This window comes from Stegostoma tigrinum, chromosome 20 (assembly GCF_030684315.1).
Source record: "Stegostoma tigrinum isolate sSteTig4 chromosome 20, sSteTig4.hap1, whole genome shotgun sequence".
Taxonomy (NCBI): domain Eukaryota; kingdom Metazoa; phylum Chordata; class Chondrichthyes; order Orectolobiformes; family Stegostomatidae; genus Stegostoma; species Stegostoma tigrinum.
Genome location: NC_081373.1, coordinates 13,866,552 through 13,887,526, shown reverse-complemented (window position 1 = coordinate 13,887,526; position 20,975 = coordinate 13,866,552). Strand labels below are relative to the sequence as shown.

The window sequence follows — 20,975 nt, the reverse complement described above, 5'->3', positions numbered from 1 at the left end:
GAAGTTAGCTCTGGGGTTTCCTCCAGTTGCCGCCTCCTTTTGTACCCTTGACGTATCAATTTCTTACAGTAGAATTGGTTTTATGTTGCCAGAATTAAATTTGACAGGTTCTTTGTATCTAAGTGCAGAGTTCAAATTGATTGGCTACATTCAAAAACTTGTCGTCTTGTTAAAACTGCTGCTTGGCCTACTATAACTGTGTGGCCTTTCAATACAAACATTTTAATTTGGCTGCTCTTTGTGTACTTGCAAACTTTCAAGCTGCTGCTCACAGACATCCATTTTAAATCTCTAAGCGCAGAAAAAACACGTCATATTTTAAAGGGACCATGCAATGCTTTCCACCCTAGTATTTTACAAATACCAAATTCTAGCTTCTTGCCTCCCACAAGTACTCTACCTAACTTCACAACATGATGAACTCACGGTTTGAATCATCCAGCTGTGTGCAAAAGCTAGCAAGGCATTGGAACTTCCTCATGGTGAAGGGAAAAATAACACCAGCTCCAATACCAACCTTAATGAGAAAATCAAATTTTAGAAATTCATTGAGACAGTTTTCTAATTTTGTTTCTGCTTCCCATTTTATTTATTTGGCCTTCAGGGAAAGGAAAAATATTGGCATTGAATGTTAAAATGGTCACCATTCACAACCACAGAGGCTGTGAATGCTGGTTCAAAGGTACAGGCCCACAACTAAAGAAGAGATGTCCTCAATTTCCATGCAGACCCTGATAGAATAGATACCATCAATCAAAAGCAACCTGTTTGAGAATGACGGATCTTTTTAAAAAAAAAATTTGTTAAAATTCTTTGCTTTTGGGGTAACGTCTCTAACTCCCAATGTTATTTCATTAATATCAGAGCCACCCAGAATTGGGATTGGTTAGTATTCCAACGACACCGACACTGCCTACAACTCCAACCACACCTTTGGGAAACCTCTCTCCTACGTCAGACGGTAAGTCTTCCTGAAATTGTTTGCCTCCTGTTCTGCCAGCTGCACTTATTCTTTCCTAAAGAGGTTGACTCCAGCCCTTGTTCTGGATTCCTAATACACCTCATTCGGGGTGTGTTCTTTCGGTGTAAGCCCAAGCAATGCTATTGAGCTGGGTTCAGTTAGTGAGTGCAAACATTTGATGTAGGAAGTTTAATCCAATCCACAGCGCCTTAGTCATACATGCTTTATAGTGAGGGTTGACTGGATACTGATGTGGACTGGGGTCAACTGCTGTTCCACAAACCCCACTATCCTACTTGTCAACGAGATGCAGTGTAAAACCCTGGGATTGTCAGTGACCCACCAGAGGAGAAGGAACAGCAGTGCAAAATTGTTTTAATAAGGTATTGGGGTCTGGCTTTATTTCCTGAAACAGACTGGGAGCTGCCATGTTACATTGAGTACTGATTCCACCACATAGGTGAAAAGCACAAAGGCTACGGTGTCACAAGAGCAACACTACACCTAGTAACTTCTCTTGAAACCTCCTACCAGTAGTTTGAAGATTTAAACATATTAAAGGAAATGCTGTAGAAGATAGGCCAAGTTTTCATTCACACTCTCAGTTCAGTTACTTTCTACGCAATTCTGAAGGGAAAGTAATATAAGTTTTTACCCAGTCATAGCCCTCGTGCTGCAGTGCTGGTTTAGTAAATCTCCAGATTACCTATTGAGTTATTTTATGACTGAGGTCAATAGATTTTTGAATAATAATGGTATTAAGAATTTTAGGGATCATTCTAGAAAGTGTAGTCGCACCATGAGCTAGCTGAATGAAAGAACAGGCTAGGGCAAGTCCAGTATGGGCAGCTGATCCACTTGATATGATATTAAAAAAATGGTTGAAGGCACTGATACTGCCAGGGCTATGGGCCCTGGCACTATTCCAGCAATACCACTAATCACCTGTCCTCCAAAACTAATTGAGGTGCTAGGAAAATTAATCCAGTACAGTTCCAATGTTGGCATCTACCGGCAATGTAGAAGATTGCACAAAAAGCAGGATAAATCCCACTTTGTTGAAGACACGCCTAGTGCAAAGGTAGATGGTTGTGGTTTTTGGAGGTCAGTCCTTTCAACCATTAGACATCACTGCAGGAGTTCCTCAGGGTTGAGTCTTAGTTCCAACCATCTCCAGGTGCTTCATCAATGGCCTTCTTGCCAACATAAGGCTGGAGCTGGAAATGTTTGCTGATAACTGCGTGAGGCTCCGCACCAAACACAGTTGTTCAGATACTGAAGCAATCTTGCCCATGTGCAGCTGGATCTAGTCAATATCTGTAGAATTATAGAATCCCTACAGTGCAGATAGAAGCCATTCAGCCTTTCGAGTCTTTAACAATCCTCCAAAGAGTATCCCATCCTGTCCCTGTGACCCACACTTACCATAGTTTAACCCACCTAACCTGTACGTCCTTGAACACTACAGGGAAATTTTAGTATGGCCAGTTCACCTAACCTGCACATCTTTGGACGATGGAGGGAAACCAGCGCACTCGGCGGAAACCCATACAGACATAGGGGCAACATTGCCAACTCCACCCAGTAACCCAAGGCTGGAATTGAACCCGTGTCCCTTGCACTGTGAGGCTGCAGTGCTAACCACTAAGCCACTGTGCTGCCCATTTGGGTTTAGGTAGGTCACATTTGTGCCACACAATTGCCAGGCAATGACCATCTCCAACAAGAGAGAATCTAACCATTGCCCATTGACATTCCATGGTACTAAGATTATTGAATCAAGTCATTGTAAACACCCTGGCATTACCATTGAACAGAAACTGAATTGGGCTAGCGGTATAAATACTGTGGCTACCAGAGAAGGTCAGAAACTAGGACTTCTGTTGCATCGCCCTTTTTTCTGCAAGGACATGCATTCATCCTTAAGTATATTGTAATTCACTATCTGACACTTGAGTCTGCTTACCAACTGCATACATCAAGAATGTGACAGAATACACTTCAGTTGCCTGCGGTTCCAACAACACGCAAGTAGCTCGGCACCATATAGAACAAAGTAGCCTGTTTGGCATCCCAACCACTTTCAACATTCACCCCCTTCACTACCACCGCACAAATTTGTACCATTTGCAAGTTGGTACATCAAGGCTCCTCTGACAGCACCTTTCAAATCTACAACTTGACCTAGAAAGACAAGGGCAGAGGATTCAGAGGAACACTGCCACCTGCAAGTTCCCCTCCACGCTACATAATATCTGACTTGGAATTCTGATTACTGTTGTGTGCTGTTACTGAGTTTTGCAATCTTGCAACTTCCTACTGCCTAATAACATTGTGGGTGCACCTATACCTTAAGGACTGCCATATTTGAAAAAGCCAGCTCAACACCACCTTCTCCAGGGCATCTAGGGATGGGCAATAAATGTTGGCTAATCCACAAACACCAAAGTTCCATGAATGAATAAAGAGATAATAATTGTCAATAGGAAGTTGGTTTTTATCTAAAAAAAATCAGAATGCACAGCGTTAGAGGGAATGACAGGAGGTGAATTGTTCATTTGAAGAACTGGTGCAGGCATGATTGGTTGAATGGTTTCCTATGCTACAAAAATTGTCAGAATCTGGAAGATCTATCATCCAACATCGCTGGTTAAGCCAAGAGAAGATGAAAATGAGTGTTATCACTATTACGGCTGGTGCAGGTAGAGAGGTTTCCCAAGTGAGTGAGTAGGCTGAGCAGAGAGCAAGCTTTGTGAGTGGTTTCGCAGTTTGGACTAGGTGAGGGTGAGTGGGGAAGATGTTTCATGCTTTAGTGATAGTGGTGGAGCATGAGCCTTTGTGGAAAGTGGTTGAGTAGGAGAGAGTGTGATGTGTTGGGGAAGTGATGGCGGTACTTATGCTCATGGGTTGGCGAAGGATATTGACCTCGTTCCTGTAGTGCTGGGCATTTCTCCAGATGGCTGAGATCCATATGTCAGTATTGGACCAGGATAGCATGGCCGGGTATAATGGCCTCCACTGCAGTCTTGTGTGAAGAAGTCCTGCCTGTGCATCACTCCATTGAGCAGGAGCTTCAGGATCACGCCCACAAAACAAGGTAATAATTTCCCCCTGTTTGCTGTTTCCGGGGAAAATATCAAGTACCATGCAGAGCAGCTCCAAACTGGTGATGCTTGTTCAAATGCACTGTGGCCTTTTTAAAGGTGGCATGGGCATGAGGGATGTCTGGAAATTGGTGGGTTGCTCTGTGGGAGGGTTTGATTTTTGCTGCAAGGACTCAATTGGCAATTAAAATGGCCAATTTAATAAAATACAGCAAGAAAACCTGTTCTGCCTAGCGGCGAGAGTCACACTGCCAATCTTGGCATGGTTTAAGTTTCTTGTGTTTTTTGTCAAGAGGAAACTACATTAAGACTGCGACCTGTTCCCTCCACAAGCAGGGAACCCAGAAGAAACTTCCTTACAAGGAGTAGATTGTGGAACTCACCATTCCACCACCATTGAGGTGAATTGTGTTGATGCAGTTAAGGAGAAGCTTATGAAGCAGAAAAATATAGAGGGCTATGCTAATAGAGTTAGATGAAGTTGAGTGGAGTGTAAGTGCTAGCATAGACTGGTTGGCTTGTTGGCCCATTCGCATGCTTATTTCCTATATTTTTGTGTAACTAAATACAGTAGCAGCATAAAATCCTGTCCTGACTGTGATCATTTGAGTTGGTACGGACTGGGGACTCCAGTCTTAGCTTATTTATTTGGAATTGCATCAATTAATTCCTCTGTATCCCTTTCCACCGCAGTAATGAATTCTTCAGAACTGTCACTGGATCCAAACCTGCACACCAGTAACCTCCTCATCACTTTCCTCAAGTATTGTTCCATTGTCATGCAGGATACAAAAGGTAAGAAAAGCAAATTATATTTAAATGAAAGGATGTGGAACGTATTTAGTATTATTATCTGTCAGGAACAATGGAAACCCATTGTCGTAGTCCACCGTTCAAACTCTGGGAGTGTAGCTGTGGGAATGCTTGAGGATTGACAATACGTGGTGACTTTAATGACATTGGCCACATCTCATGAATAGATAATACAGAGGCATTGCAGGCTGGTTGCCTTTTCCCATTTCAGTACACAATCAAAAATACAGAAAAATAAAATGACATGGTTTTTCCACCATCTCGTTGTCAAGGACAACATTCTTAGCTTCTCCCATCTGTTTTCATAACTCAAATTTTTCATCCCCAGAGCAATCCTTGCAACCTCTTCTGCACTCTGTTCACTCTTTGCCTAGTATTGTGTCCGGAGTTCTGCACACTATTCCAGCTGAGCTCTAACTAGTATCTACAAAGGTTATTGAATCTTTGGAATTATCTACCTGCACTAGATTTATGTGCACAAAGGGATTTTATTTTAAATGGAGAATTGTGGGAAAATAGAAAATAAGCAATGATCTTCTTGAATAGTCAAGCAGGTTTGATGGGCTACATGACGTTATTCCTGCTCCTGTATTTTTGTGTTCTCTGCGCTGCCTCTGTGAGTCAGTGCAGCTTTGTAGGAACAGCTTTGCTGCATTTTAAACAGTTATATTGCTTTTCATGGCTTTGTATGGTATATTGGGATTGCTGATTTCTGGAATGCGTGTAGAAATCACAACACAGGAGGGACGCAATTCCACTCTTTTGTCAAGGTTAGCACCCCACTAAGTTTTTTCCCTTTCATCTTTTGATATTTTTCTTCTCCAAGTGTTTATCTAATTCTTTCTTAATGCTTGCAGTTGCTTTGGTTTGAGTGTCCCCTTGTTCTAGAATAAAGCCTGTGGATTTAACACTATGCTATTGCCAGTTTGTTCTCAAATATAAATGAGCTTTTGTTATTATCTCCTAGTGAGCTGTCAATGCGTATCCAGTATTGTGAAAGGGCAAGGGTGAGTCGGTTGCAGTGCAACATTATTCTGAATTCTGTAAAGGACAATAGCGAGCTTGTGCTGGTGACTCAGTCCTCCTTTGCTATTGTGGTTTGTGCTTACATACTGCTGGAGTGCAGCCAGTTTCTGTGCAGTGTCCTCTCAAGTGACATGTATTGTAAATGCCACTCTGAAATCCTCCTCTGCAGTGACTGATCTGAAATAGTGGCAGTCACACCCCTCGTAAGAAAATGTTGGGACAGTTTTGATTTTTTTTTAATATTAATCAGTCTCCAACCTGCCACATGTCCCTTGTGCTGATTACCCTGATTTATGCACTGGATTACTTATTTCTCAGGCATTACCTGCCATACAGCCCCTCACCACCACTGTCTATTAAGGTGTCAGCTTGACTCAGTTGTGGCATTGTTTTCCTCTCAGTCAGAAGGTTGTGGCTTCATGCAGTGTTTGAGTAAGTCAGTGTTACAGGATTGCTACTACATTTAGATTTAAGGAAATTTAAACTAAGACTCAATGTGCCCCTTCAGGTGAGGGAACAAGGTCATCTCAATTTTCATTGAGTTTATTGTGTGGACTGAATGCCCAAATCAACCACTTAAAGTCATGGATGACCTGGTCAGTCCAGTTTGGTTTTTTTTGTGGGAGCTTGTAGTGGCACAATTTGACCATTGGACTAACTTTTCCAGAGAACTATTGAGCTGCTCTCCTTCTTGAGAGAGAGATATAACTGGTGGAGAGTTTAACCTAAGGCTTATCAAGCTTCAGGTGAGGGGCGTGGTTGAGAAGGCAGGATGTTAACGATAACCTCAGCTGGTGCAGGAAATGAACCTGCACTGTTGGTGTCACTCTGCAGTTTCTGTAGTACAGTGATGACTACCAATACCATTACATTTACTGTAAAGCATTTTGAGATGATACGAGGCTGTGAAAGGTGCTACAGAAACGTAAGTTCTTTACCTCATTGTGTGTTCGTGGACTTTTAGCTGTAAAATGTGTTGCATCTATTCAAAACTGTTTTCTCTCCTACACCAACATGGTGTGTAGCTTTCAGCTTGGGTCACTCTCTTGCTGGAGCAGAAACCTGTTGATACCATCCCCCTTTTCCCTCTTATTTGCTTCTGAATTCACATTCAGGGCTCTTGAAAGTTGCTTGGAACAGATATTGTCATTCACTTTATCAGAGTTTTCTCGCTGCCCCTTGTGAATCTCTAATTCATTCATTCTCCTTTCAGATGAGCATCGGTTGAACAGTGCCAAACTCTGTCTGATCATCCTTACTTGTATTGCAGAGGTGAGTACAAAATGCCTGCATCCCTGTGTTAATATGAGCTTGCACATCAAGGCTGCATTGTGTGTGGCATCAAGGAGCATTAGCAAAACTGGAATTACTGGGTACTGGGGGCAAACTATCTGGTGATGGGAGTCATACCTGACATGGGAAGATAGTCATGGTTACTGGAGGTCTATCACAGCTCCAGGACACCTCTGCAGGAGTTCCTCAGGGTAGTGTCCTCGGCCCAGCCATCTTCAGCTGCTTCATCAATGACCTTCCTTTGATCATAAGGTCAGAAGTGAGAATGTTTGCTGATGATTGCACAAAGTTCAGTGCTATTCGCAACTCCTTAGATACTGAAGCAGTCCATGTTTAAATACAACTGGAACTGGATAATAACTGGACTCTACACAAATGTTATGACCAACATTAATAAGAGACCATTTAACCACTGTCCCTTGACATTCAATGGTATTATGATCAGTGAATCCCCCACCATCAACATCCTGGGGGTTACCATTGACCAGAAACTCAACTGGACTCATCCAATAAACATAGTGGCTCCAAGAGCAGGTCAGAGGCTTGGAATACTGCAGTGAGTAATTCATCCCCTGACTCCCAAATGCTTTTCATCATTGACAAGTCTCAGGTCAGGAATGTGATGGAATACTCTCCAGTTGCCTGATGAGTGCAGCTCCAACAACTCTCAAGGAGCTTGACACTATCCAGGACAAAGCAGTCCACTTAACTGACACCATACCCGTAAACATCCGCTTCCTCCACTACTGATAATCAGTAGCAGCAGTGTGTACTATCTAAAGGATGCACTTCAGAAATCCACCATAGATCCATGGACAGCACCTTCCAAATTCATGACCAAGTCCATCTCTAAGGTCAAGGGCAGCAGGTATAAGGAAAATACCAGCACCTGCAAGTTCCCTTCCAAGCCACATACTATCCTGAGTTGGAAATATATCGTCATTCCTTCACTGTTGCAGGGTCAAAATCCTGGAATCCCCTCTCCTAAGGGCATTGTGGGTTAACCCACAGTAGATGGACTGCATTGGTTCAAGAAAGCAGTTCACCATGACCATGTGAAGGGCACCTAGGGATAGGTAATAAATTCTGGCCAGCAAGTGACACCCATGTCCCATGAATGAATTAAAGAAGTGCACATTTTAAACTGCTGAAATATCATGAGGCTTTCTCCTCTACCATCCTTTTGAGGGAGTAATTTCTAGATTCCCATCACTAAGTGAAAGCAACATTTCCTGACATCCCCTCTAAACCTCCTGCCCTTCCCTTAAAACTGTGACACCCCCACCCCAACCATCGATCCCTGCACAAAGGAGAAATGTTCCTCACTGTGTCTGCTGTCCGTGTCCCTTGTAATTTTGTACATTTCAATTATGTCCGCCCTCTGACTCCTCTGCTCCAAGGAAAACAATCTCAGCCTATTGAATCCCTGACTAAACTCTCCAGTCCAGGCATCATTTCTCAAAGAACACAGTTTCTTCTAGAAAACCCACCACCAAATGTTCTAAATCACCCAGTTAACAAAATTAAAACAAACAAGTTATGACTAATCAGTCGAGTAGACCACCATGGGCAGTGCAACAATAACAAAGCTGAAGCAAAAGAGGGAGGGAGAGCCAGTGCTTGATATTCTCTAATCAGCCTGTTCAAGATTGTTATTGCACACCTGTGGAGCAGGTGGACTTGAACCTAAGCTTTCTTGATCCACCGGTAGAGACACTATCACTGTACCACAAGGGGGCCCTAAGAAACCAGTGATCCATTCCCAATTCATCTGTTTGACAAATTAAACAAGTTACAGGCACTGCCCACTAGGGGCAGTGCAACAGTAACTAGCGGAAGGGTAGGGAAAGGTGGCGGGTCTAATACAGAATGGAATTGGAGGAGGAAATAGTGCCGCCTTGCTACTGGAGAACCTGTACATTTAGTTTAAATAAACCTCCATCAAATCACCCATGTCTGTAAATAAATTAACAAATAACAAGCCTGCTCTTTTTCTCTGTTCGGAGAAATGGTTACACAACTATGGTGGCAATAGAACTTGCGCCTAGGGTCCCTGGCTGAGAAGTGGGGTCACTACTGCTGTACCACAAGAGCCAACCAAGAATCCAGTTCTTGGGTGCAAAGCCCAGTGAGCATTGCCTACTGTCAATCAACTGTGGAGGTGTTTTGGTTTACCTGTAAAGGGACATAGGATTTTAATATTTACTCTTTCGGGTGGAGTCTTATATGACTGTGGGCTACAGTGAGATCTGTGGCAGAATCTGTCAAGTACTTTCATGATACGAGCCTTGGCATTCAAAGTATATCAGAGTTGTTTACACTTTTGAAAAGGTGCAAGGCTGGCTCTTTGCTGGGCACTAGTGCATTGTCAGTTAAGGGTGATTATTGTTTATTAAACGCTTTGTTCGAGTCCCATACTTGCTTTATTGATACTCAGCCTCCTATCTTAGTAAACTTGCCAATGTAACAAGATGTTGAGAAATTCAACAAGGAAACCAGAATGAATACTTGGCAAATTCAGCTTGCAGCTTTGCAGAGGAACCTGGACACTGGCCATGTGTACCCCATGTCCACAAACATTGGCATCTGACATGGAGCCTCAAAGCTCTCATCACACTTCTGCGATCCACTTATAGGATGCTTCTGCACTTGTGGGCTGCACCAGAACTATCATTGTAATGCTGTGTGCTCAGAGGCATGTAGTTAGCTCATGGACTGGGCATGGCTGTATCTCTGGGCTTTACACTAGGGATCATAATGCCCACTGACTCTGAACCCCTCAGATGCTCACTGCTTTTCCTAGTGTGCTTTGACCCCTCAGCCAGAGGTACCAAGCTCACAGTACTGATATCTTGCCTTGCCATTTTGTGAAGACGCAAAGGAAGTAAACTTGTCTTGGTTATGAGTAGCCCTCGGTCAAGTCAAGGAGAGTAGCCTTTGTTCGTAGCATCCTGGCATTGTAAAGGGCAGCTCTGGACTGACAGTGCTTGTCTGGATACACAGAGGGCTTTTAAAGATAGCATGGGTGTAAGACATACCAGTGCATTCTGGGATATAAACTGAGTGGTGAGCTCTTCTGGGACTGATGCATGGTAAGGTGGGCCATAATTGAAATGTGAGGATAGCCAGAAGGGTAAGGTTAACGAGACAAGAGATAATAGGAACTGCAGATGCTGGAGAATCCGAGATAACAAGGTGTGGAGCTGGATGAACACAGCGGCCAGGCAGCATCTTCAGAGCAGGAAAGCTGACGTTTCGTGCCGAGAACCTTCATCAGAAATGGGGCAGGGGTAGAGGGTTCTGAAATAAATAGGGAGAGAGGGGGAGGCGGATCGAAGATGGATAGAGGAGAAGACAGGTGGAGAGGAGACAGACAAGTTAAAGAGGCAAGGATGGAGCCAGTAAAGGTGAGTGTAGGTGGGGAGGTAGGGAGGAGATAGGTCAGTCCAGGGAGGACGGACAGGTCTCGGGGGTGGGATGAGGTTAGTAGGTAGGAAATGGGGGTGCGGCTTGAGGTGGGAGAGGGGATAGGTGAGAGGAAGAATAGGTTAGGGAGGCGGGGACGAACTGGGCTGGTTTTGGGATGCATTGGGGAGAGGGGAGATTTTGAAGCTTGTGAAATCCACATTGATACCATTGGGCTGCAGGGTTCCCAAACTGAATGAGCTGCTGTTCCTGCAACCGTCAGGTGGCATCCTTGTGGCACTGCAGGAGGCCCAGGATGGACATGTCATCTGAGGAATGGGAGGGGGAGTTGAAATGGTTTGCGACTGGGAGGTGCAGTTGTTTATTGTGAACCGAGCGTAGGTGTTCTGCAAAGCGGCCCCCAAGCCTCAGCTTGGTGTCCCCGATGTAGAGAAGGCCACAACGAGTACAGCGGATGCAGTACACCACATTGGCAGATGTGTGGGTGAACATCTGCTTGATGTGGAAAGTCTTCTTTGGGGCTGAGGGAGGAGGTGTAGCACTCCTGTGGTTGCAGGGAAAAGTGCCAGGTGTGGTGGGGTTGTAGGGGAGTGTGGAGTTGTCAAGGGAGTTTTGGTTGTTATTGCGGGGACGGGATGTGAGGGATGAGATGAGGGAGACACGGTCGAGGGTGTTCTCGACCACTGCGGGGGTGAGTTGCTGTCCTTGGGAAAAACAAGGACATCTGAGATGTACAGGAATGGAATGCCTCTCCTGGGAGCAGACGCAGCAGAGGTGACGGAATTGGGAATAGGGGATGGCATTTTTGCAGGAAGGTGGTTGGGAGGAGGTGTATTCTAGGTTGCGGTGGGAGTTGGGTTGTGGTTGTTCTGGTGCCGGCATGGGCCCAAACTATGCCTGCCTGTTTGTGGAGCAGTCACTCACTCTTCCAAGGTTACACTGGCCCTATCCCCTCCCATTCACAAACCATTTCAGCCCCCCCCCCCCCACCCCCACCCACCCAAACTCCTCGGATGACATGTCCATCCTGGGCCTCTGGCATTGCCGCAATGACGCCACCTGAAAGATGCAGGAGCAGCATCTCATAGTTCGCTTGGGAATCCTGCAGCCCAAGGGTATCAATGTGGACTTCACCAGCTTCAGAATCTCCCCTCCCCTGACCACATCCCAAAATTAGCCCAGCTCTTCCCCGCTTCCCTAACCATTCCCCCCACCCCCATTTCCTACCTACTAACTTCATCCTGCCCCCTAGACCTGTCCGTCCTCACTGGACTGACCTATCCCCTCCCTAACTCCCCATCTACATTCACCTTCACTGGCTCTAACCCTGCGCCTTTGACCTGTCTGTCTCCTCTCACCCTATCTTCTCCTTCATCCATCTTCTATCCACCTCCCCTTGTCTCCCCATTTATTTCAGAATCTTCTTCCCCTCCCCCATTTCTGAAGAAGTGTCCCAACCCGAAATGTCAAACTCTGCTGCTGCTTGGCCTGCTGTATTCATCCAGCTTCACACCGTGTTATCCCCTACCCCCTATCCCCTGTTCCCAATTCCTTCGCTTCCGCCGCATCTGTTCTCAGGATGAGGCATTCCACTCCTGTACATCTCAGATGTCCTTGTTTTTCAAGGACCTCAACATTCCCCCCCGACACTGGTTGAGAATGCCCTCGACCATGTCTCCCACATTTTCCTGCAACTCATCCCTCACATCCCATCCCTGCAATAACAACCAAAACTCCCTTGTCCGCTTCACACTCCCCTGCAGCTCCACCACGCCTGGCACTTTCCCTGCAACCACAGGAAGTGCTATACCTGCCCCCACACCTCCTCCCTCACCCCCATCCCAGTCCCAAAGAAGACTTTCCACATCACCTGCACATCTGCTAATGTAGTATACTGCATCCGCTGTACCTGTTGTGCCCTCCTCCACATCAGGGAAACCAAGTGGAGGCTTGGGGACCTCTTTGCAGAACACCCATGCTCAGTTCACAATAAACAACTGCACCTCCCTGTCGCGAACCATTTCAACTCCCCCTCCCATTCCTCAGATGATGTGTCCATCCTGGGCGTCCTGCAGTGTCACAGCGATGCCACTGAAGGTTGCAGGAACAGCAACTCATATTCCGTTTGGGAACCCTGCAGCCCAATGGTATCAATGTGGATTTCACAAGCTTCAAAATCTCCCACTCCCCATCGCATCCAAAACCAGCCCAGCTCGTCCCCGCCTCCTTAACCTGTTCTTTCTCTCACCTATCCCCTCTCCCACCTCAAGCCGCACCCCCGTTTCCTACCTACTAACCTTATCCTGCCCGCTTGACCTGTCCGTCCGTCCTCCCTGGATTGACCTATCTCCTCCCTACCTCCACACCGACACTCACCTTTACTGGCTCCATCCCTGCCTCTTTAACTTGTCTGTCTCCTCTCCACCTATCTTCTCCTCTTTCCATCTTTGATCCGCCTCCCCCTCTCTCCCTATTTATTTCAGAACCCTCTTCCTCTCCCCCATTTCTGATGAAGGGTCTTGACCTGAAACATCAGCTTTCCTGCTCTTAAGATGCTGCTTGGCCAGTTAATGAGGCAAGTTTGGTAAGACGAGGTGAGAAATCTTGCAAGGACTCACTGCAGAAATCCCTCCCAAAAAAAACTCAATAACTGACATGTAGCCAAAAATACAGCAAGCTGATTCTTTAATGTTTTGCTCTGTTATAGGACCAGTATGCCAATGCTTTTCTGCATGATGACAACATGAACTTCAGAGTTAATTTGCACAGAATGGTGAGTCTTGAAATTGAGATGCTGGGTGAACATTTCACCAATGCAGAAACACCCAGCATTGCTGACTTAGACCTTTAATTACCAAACTTTCCAGGAAGTCTCAGGAAAATTCACGAACAAGAGAGAAGATAATTTGCAGTGTAAACATCCACCCATATTGGCACTGGTGAATATGGCAACCATAGGGAGTCTCTGCCCACCTGAAGGTGTTTAGCAGCCAATTAATCTGGGAATAAATCAATCCTCAGTGATTAACACAACATGCCCTGAAATTCTTAACAGACTAGAAATACTGTATTTGTAAGTCTGAAGTGAAATATTAACCTGCTTTTTCACTCCTAGTTGTTGCCTTTTCTACTTTTATTTCAGAGTGAGGGAGCTACATGCCAAGTATGATCTTAATCTGCAGTGTAACCTTACACACAAATGCGTCTCATCCTGGGGTTGACAGGTCTTCCTTCTCTTACCTTATCCACACGTTAATACGGGAAAGGAAACTTTTTTTCACTTAGGCCACCCTGTCTGCATCAAACACTTACCTGACATGTATAGCATGGGTTTATATCCAGAGTAAGGCTCTCCCTACTCTTTTTAACAGAAAGTAAAGCTCCGTCTGCACTGTGTCCCCATCAAACATGCCAGGACCTAACTCTAATCCTACTGTGGCTACAGTGCAGAGTTAGATACAGAGAAAGGCTTTCTCGATACTGTCCCCATTAACACACCCAAGGTAGGAACAGCACCAGGTTAGATATGGAATAAACCTCCCTTACACTATCCCTGTGAAACACTGCCAGGATAGTTACAGCATGGGTTTTGATGCAGAGCAAAGCTCCCTGTAGTCTTTTAAATGGAAAGTAATGCTTCCTCAGCACTGTTTCGCATCAAGTACTTCCAGGATAGGGACAGCATGGTGTTCAATAGAGTGTAAAGTTTTCTCTACTTTGTCCCCATCAAACACTCGTAGGACAGTGACAGCAGAGGGTTAGATACAGAGTAAAGCTCCCTTATGCTATCCAAAATCAAACACTCCCAGAATTGTTACAGCATGGGTTTCGATACAGAGCAAAGCCTCCTTCACACTGCCTCATCAAACGCCCTCAGGTGAAGCACCAGTCTGAGGAGAACTTCACTCTCATTCATCAAACATTTGACCTCAGAATTATATGAACCTCCCAAGCTACTTTACATCACTAAGTTCGGTGCTGTCGTGTCCACTAACGTATTGACAAGCTGTTCAGATTGGCTTGATGTAAGACAAAAGTTGGCAGCTGACAGACTGTAACTTCTCCCATGACTGAGTATAGGAAGACACATCCTGACTTTCACATGTTCTAGTTGGAAATTACCCTCATTTTGAGTTGAATAGTAAAGTGATAGAAGGAGTCATCAACCATGCTGTCAAGCAGCACCTGCTCAGTGACACCAGTTTGGGTTCCACCAGAGCCACTCAGTGTCTCACCTCCTCATAGCCTTGGTGCAGACATGAACAAAAGAGCTGAATGCCAGAGGGGAGGGAAGAATGACAGCCCTTGACATCAAGCCAGCATTTAGCTGAGTGTGGGATCAAGGTGCCAGAGCAAAATTGGAATCGTTGGGTATCAGGGGCAAATTGCTGGTTGGAGTCACATCTGTAGGAAGATGGTTGTGTTTGTTGGAAGTCCGTCATCTCCAGGGGTTCCTCAGGGTAGACCCAACCATCTTCAGCTGATCAATTATCTTCCCTTCATCATAAGATCAGAAGTGGGAATGTTCAGCACTATTCATGAGTCCTCAGACACTGAAGCAGTCCGTGCTCAAAAGCAACAAGATCTGGGCAATATCCAGCCTTGGGCTGACAAGTGGCAAGTAACATTCACATTCACAAAGATGCTAAGCAATGACCATCTCCAATAAGAGACAATCTAGCCACCACCCTTGACTTTTAATGGTGTTATGATCACCGAATCCCCCTCTACCACTGTTCTGGGGTTTTCCATTGACCAGAAACTCAAATGGACTCACCACGTAAACAGAATGGCTGCAAGAGCAGGTCAGAAACTCAGAATACTGCAGCAAGTAACTCACTTCCTGAATTCCAAAGCTTATCCACCATCTACGAGGCACAAGTGTGATGGAATTCTCCCCACTTGCCTGGATTGGTGTGGCTCTGAACATCACTCAGGAAGCTTGATACCATTCAAGACAAAGCCATAGGACCATAAGACATAGGAGTGGAAGTAAGGCCATTCAGCCCATCAAGTCCACTCCGCCATTTAAATCATGACTGATGGGCATTTCAACTCCACTTCTCTGCACTCTCCCTGTAGCCCTTGATTTCTTTTGAGATCAAGCATTTGTCGATCTCTGCCTTGAAGGCATCCAACGTCCTGGCCTCCACTGCACTCTGTGGCAATGAATTCCACAAGCCCACCACTCTCTGGCTGAAGAAATGACGTCTCATTTCAGTTTTAAATTTACCCCCTCTAATTTTAAGGCTGTGCCCACGGAAGCCGACTGACACCACATCCATTCCCCTACCACTGATGTTCAGTAGGCAGGATTGTACACTGTCTACAAGATGCATTGCAGAAATTCGCCAAAAATTCTTCAACATCTGCACCCGTGATCACTTTTATCTAGAAAGACAAGGGCAGCAGCTACATGGGAATTTCAATTTGCAAGTTCCCTTCCAAGCTACTCACCATCCTCACTTGTAAATGCACTGCCATCCCCAAAAGGGCATTGTGAGCCAACCTACAGCAGGTGGATTGCAGGTTCAAGCAGGCAGCTCACCACTAGGGACAAGCAATAAATGCTGGCCCAGCCAACAACAACCACGTCCCATGAGTGAATTAAAAAAGAAAGAAAACAATAAGCAAAAGAGCAGGAACATAGTAATTTGGGGAGTGAAGTTTCTTTGCCACCCCATCAGAGTCCTAACTATTGATCTTCACTCACTGTTACTGGCCTCTATGAAACCCTAAGACTGCTTTCTTTTGATTGCTCTCTGCTTTCTCTGTATGTCTTCAATGTGATTGCAATTCAGCAATTACAGAACAAAAATATAAACTGGATTTCAGTATGTGATGGGGTAGATTTGAGGAGTGGATGTAAGTCTCAAAGAAGGAATTATATGTCTGTTCGTAGTCTACAAAAGCGTTCTGTTAACTTCTAAATTACTTGCTAGCCCATGCGACATCGGAAGAAAGCTGCTGAGAAGAACATCCCCTCTCGCCCTCTGGTTTGTGCTGTTTTAGGTAAGTCTGTTACTAGAAATCTTTTTAATTGTTTATTTGCCAATTTAACAAAGTCATTATTCACAATCCTCCTTGCCTTATTTAAAAAAAAAAGCAAGATTCAGGGTCCGTGATTAAAAATTATGACTGTTAAGAATGCGATTTGCTCAGGGCCTGATTTTAGCCTACTTTTGAGGACTGTCTATCAATGTAGAGTGCAGCTCAGTTCTCTGTGTGTCACCCTCATTCCAAGATGTGAATAACCCGATATTGTCAGCAATCCAAGATCTACAAATCTGTGGCAGTGTACGTAAGGAGCTAGTCCTCTGTGTTTGCACTCAGTAGCCCTATGTACAGCTGAACTCAGGGGTGGCACTGTGGCAGATGGGTTAGCATTGCTGCCTCACAGCAACAGGGACCTGGGTTTGATTCCACTTTTGGGCAACTGTCTGCGTGGGTTTTGACCGGGTGCACCAGTTTCCTCCCACAGTCCAAAGATGTCCAGGTTTGGTGGATTGGCTGTGCTAAATTGCTCAGTGTTCAGGAACGTGCAGATTATTTGGGTTACAGGGAAGGGATAGGGGGATGGGTCTGGGTGAGATGCTCTGAGGGTCAGGACTTGTTGGGCCAAAGTGCCTGTTTCCACACTGTAGTGATTCTATTATTCTATGATAGCTACCAGGAATGATGTCCAACACTAAATTTGATATTATCTGATCATCTCAACCTTCCCATAACCTTTTGTCTGTTGACTATCAAGCTAACTCAACCTTGAATATATTTAATGTCCCAGCTTCTTCTTGTCTTTAGGGAAGAAAATTCCAGCGTCTGTTGAGAGGAAAAAAAACGTGCTCCCCAGTCACTTTTAAACGGGAGACTCCGTTAAGTCGTATCCCTTATTTCTTGACTCCTCCCACAAAGGGATATATTCTCTTTGAAATGCTCCCTTACATCCAGTTATGTTCATTTTTAAGTAAGGAGATCCACACTGATACAGTGCTGCAGGAGTGGCCTCACTAAGGCCCTGTACAGTCTTCCCTATGTTTATATTTGATTCCTTGTCCAATAAGCACCAACATTTCAATTGACCTTGCTGTAGCTGCATGATATGTATTTGTGATTCATGCACTAGGAGGTCCAGATCCCTCAATGTCCAAGTCTGCATCTCTCCTTTTGAATAATCAGCGGGGTGGCAATGGCCTAGTGGTATTATCACTGGGCTGTTAATCCAGAAACCAACATAATGTTCTGAGCACCCGGGTACAAATCCTGCCGTGGCAGGTGGTAAAATTTGAATTCAATAAAATATCTGGAATTCAGAATCTAATGATGACTGTGAATCCATTGCCGATTGTCGGAAAAACCCACCAGGTTCACTAATGTCCTTTAGGGAAGGAAACTGCCATCTTTACCTGGTTTGGCCTACATGTGACTCCAGACCCACAGTAATGTGGTTGACTTTAAACTGCCTCTGGGCAATTAGGGATGGGCAATAAATGCTGCCTGGCCAAGAATTCCCTCATTACATGAATGAATAAATTTTAAAATGCTGTTTTCTTCTTGTCTAAGTGGAGAATTGCACATTTTTCCAGATTATACTCTCTGCCAAATTTTGCCAACTCCCTTTATCTATGTCTCTATGTAGACTCGTTTTATCTTCTTCTCAACCTAGTTTTCTACTTATCTCTAAGTAGACAAGCAAATTTTTCTGCTATACATTTGGTTCCCTCATCCGAGTTAGTGATAGAGATTGTAAATTGCTAAGGACTAAGTTCTAATCGTTGTGGCAGTCTACTAGATATAGCTTGTTAACATGAAAATGAATTCCCTACTCTCAGCTTCCTATCAGTGAAACAATCCTCTACCTATGCTTTCTTCCTGAGGTTTTATTTAGTTTAAAAATATTTGTCAAATATCATCGGGTTCAGAGAGCACACCCTCTAAGACAGGAACAGAAAAAGTCAGATAGCAAATTTAATATTTGTAAGGGGAAATTGCAAATAGGATGTGCAAGGTCTGTAACTGAGTGGGTAAAATCTCTGAGGCATGGTATGTAGGACAGGAAGAGTGAACATTCTGTTAGAGGAGTGATAATGGGAACTGCAGATGCTGGAGAATCCAAGATAATAAAATGTGAGGCTGGATGAACACAGCAGGCCCAGCAGCATCTGAGATGCTGCTGGGCCTGCTGTGTTCATCCAGCCTCACATTTTATTATTCTGTTAGAGGAATTGGCTTGATCAACACAATGTCCTTTCTTTGTTCCATGTTTCTTTCCTGCTTCCTTCCTGTTGGTATTGCTCCTGTGGTGCTGGCTCCTGTTGGAATTTTGTTCAAGTCCTAGACTGCAAAAGGCATTCAGTGGTTGTTTGGTTGTAATTTATTTTAATATTTCTCGCTAGATGTGATGATACTATGGTTCTAGCAGATTTGGACACTGCTTTGTGTAGCCTTCGTTAAAATTCAATGGAAATTATAGGGTGTAGAAGTGCATTACCAAAGAGATGTTGTTTGATGGGTATTGCAGGCATTAGAATTAGTCTGAGCCTCCCTTAGCTAGAAGCTGAAGTCAGTCAGAGTTCCTTGTTTTAATACTAACCGAAGTTGAGGGTGACTAAATAACTTTAAAATAGCCCAACTGTATTTTGGCGAGATTCACTTGAATGAAAAAATTGTTGTGTAATTATAATGGAGGAAGAATAACCCTTCACAACCTCAGGACATCTTAAACTGCTTTTGTGGTAATTAATTACTTTTTGGAGTGTATTATTGTTGTAATGAAGGAAATATAGCATCCAGTTTGTGCATGGCAGATCCCACCATCCAGTGTGATTTTGAATAGATATTCTGTTTTAGTCATCTTAGTCGAGGAACAAATATTGGCCAGGGCGCATTTGGATGTGGACCCTTTTACCTGAGAAGATAGGAGGTACCTTGAATTTAAAGTTAAAAAGAAACGCCACTGACACTGGAGCTCTCCTTTTGTGCAACACTGAAGATGTCAACGTGAACCTTATGCTTAAGCCTCTGGGGCAGGTTTCAAACTTGCATCGTTCTGACTTGAGAAGTGAGAATGCTGCTCACTGAGCCACAGCTGATACTTGACAGACTGATACTGATGCTGCAGCTCTAGCAGCTGTTGGAGCCATCAGAATGGGGGAAGGGAAGAAAAGGAAGAGAGTGAAGGCTTCGTGTTGTCAGAAATCACAAAATGCTTTCGGTATTGGTCCCAGACTTGATGTGGAACTATGTTGACATGCTGTCTCATTTAATGATAGGAGAGTGCAGTTCACAGCTGCCTCTGCACATCAAGGCTTGAGGCTATTACACACACACCGACAGTTCTTGATTGAAATTTCACATATCTTTCACTTGACTGCTCTATAAAGGGGATGTGTATTGTGCATTTATCATATAAATATATTTTTTGAGTTGTAGGGAAATATTTATGTTTCTGATGTCACTGTCAGCATTCTGGGCTTTAAAACAGCTCATTAGCTCTCTGTGACTGTGCTGATACATGCACAATGAGATCCATCGTCACTTCTTTCTCCCTGGTCCCAAGTCACTACCGATCTCAGTTAGGGTACTAGTGGGAGTTATACAATTAATATCCCAAGTTAGGAAAGGTAGGATTGACCCGGGTTTCAGTTTCTTTTTGAACAAAGTACTGGAGAAACTCAGCACAATAGACTTCCTAAAGTACCAAACCATACACTCGCCTCAGACATTCTACCCCCTCCCCCCACCCATGGCGACTTTGTGGGAGGCTAGGGAAGAGAATGTTGGGCCCCTCACTGAGATATTTGTATCATTGATAGCCACAGGTGAGGTGCCGGAAGGCTGGAGGGTGGTTAACGTGGTGCCATTATTTAAGAAAGGTGGTAACACAAAGCCAGGGAACTATAGACTGCTGAGCCTGATGTCAGTTGTTGGTAAGTTGTTGGGGATTCTTAGGGCAGGATTTGCATAAATATGAAAGGCAAGGACTGATTAGGAAGAGTCAACATGGCTTTGTGCATAGGAAATCATTTCTCTCAAAATTGTTTTGAGTTTTTTGAAGAAATGCTAAAGACGATTGAGTGCAGAGCTATGGACGTCCATATGAACTTCAGCAAGGTGTTTGAGATTCTGCATCGTAGGCAGGTTAGCAAGGTTAGATCACATCGAATCCAGGGGGAGGTAGCTATTTGGATACAAAATTGGCTTGGAGGTGGGAGACAGCATGGTGGTAGAGGGTTGATTTTCAAACTGGAGGCCTGTGACCAACAGAGTACCTTGGATTGGTGTAGGGCCAACCACTTTTCATAATTTATATAAACGATTTGGATGTGAATATAGGAGGAATGGTTTGTAAGTTT

At 44.4% G+C, this 20,975-nt stretch overlaps 1 protein-coding gene across 2 annotated transcripts in view; it reads left to right on the top strand.

Annotated features, from left to right (window-relative positions):
* Nucleotides 1-20,975, top strand: part of armh3 (armadillo like helical domain containing 3) — a 117,864-nt gene that overhangs the window by 37,048 nt on the left and 59,841 nt on the right. For both annotated transcript variants that reach the window (XM_048550982.2, XM_048550983.2), the window contains exons 14-18: nucleotides 865-961; nucleotides 4,759-4,860; nucleotides 7,118-7,176; nucleotides 13,331-13,396; nucleotides 16,566-16,635. In XM_048550982.2, coding sequence (XP_048406939.1) covers nucleotides 865-961; nucleotides 4,759-4,860; nucleotides 7,118-7,176; nucleotides 13,331-13,396; nucleotides 16,566-16,635 — 394 coding nt within the window. The remainder of the gene's footprint in view (nucleotides 1-864; nucleotides 962-4,758; nucleotides 4,861-7,117; nucleotides 7,177-13,330; nucleotides 13,397-16,565; nucleotides 16,636-20,975) is intronic.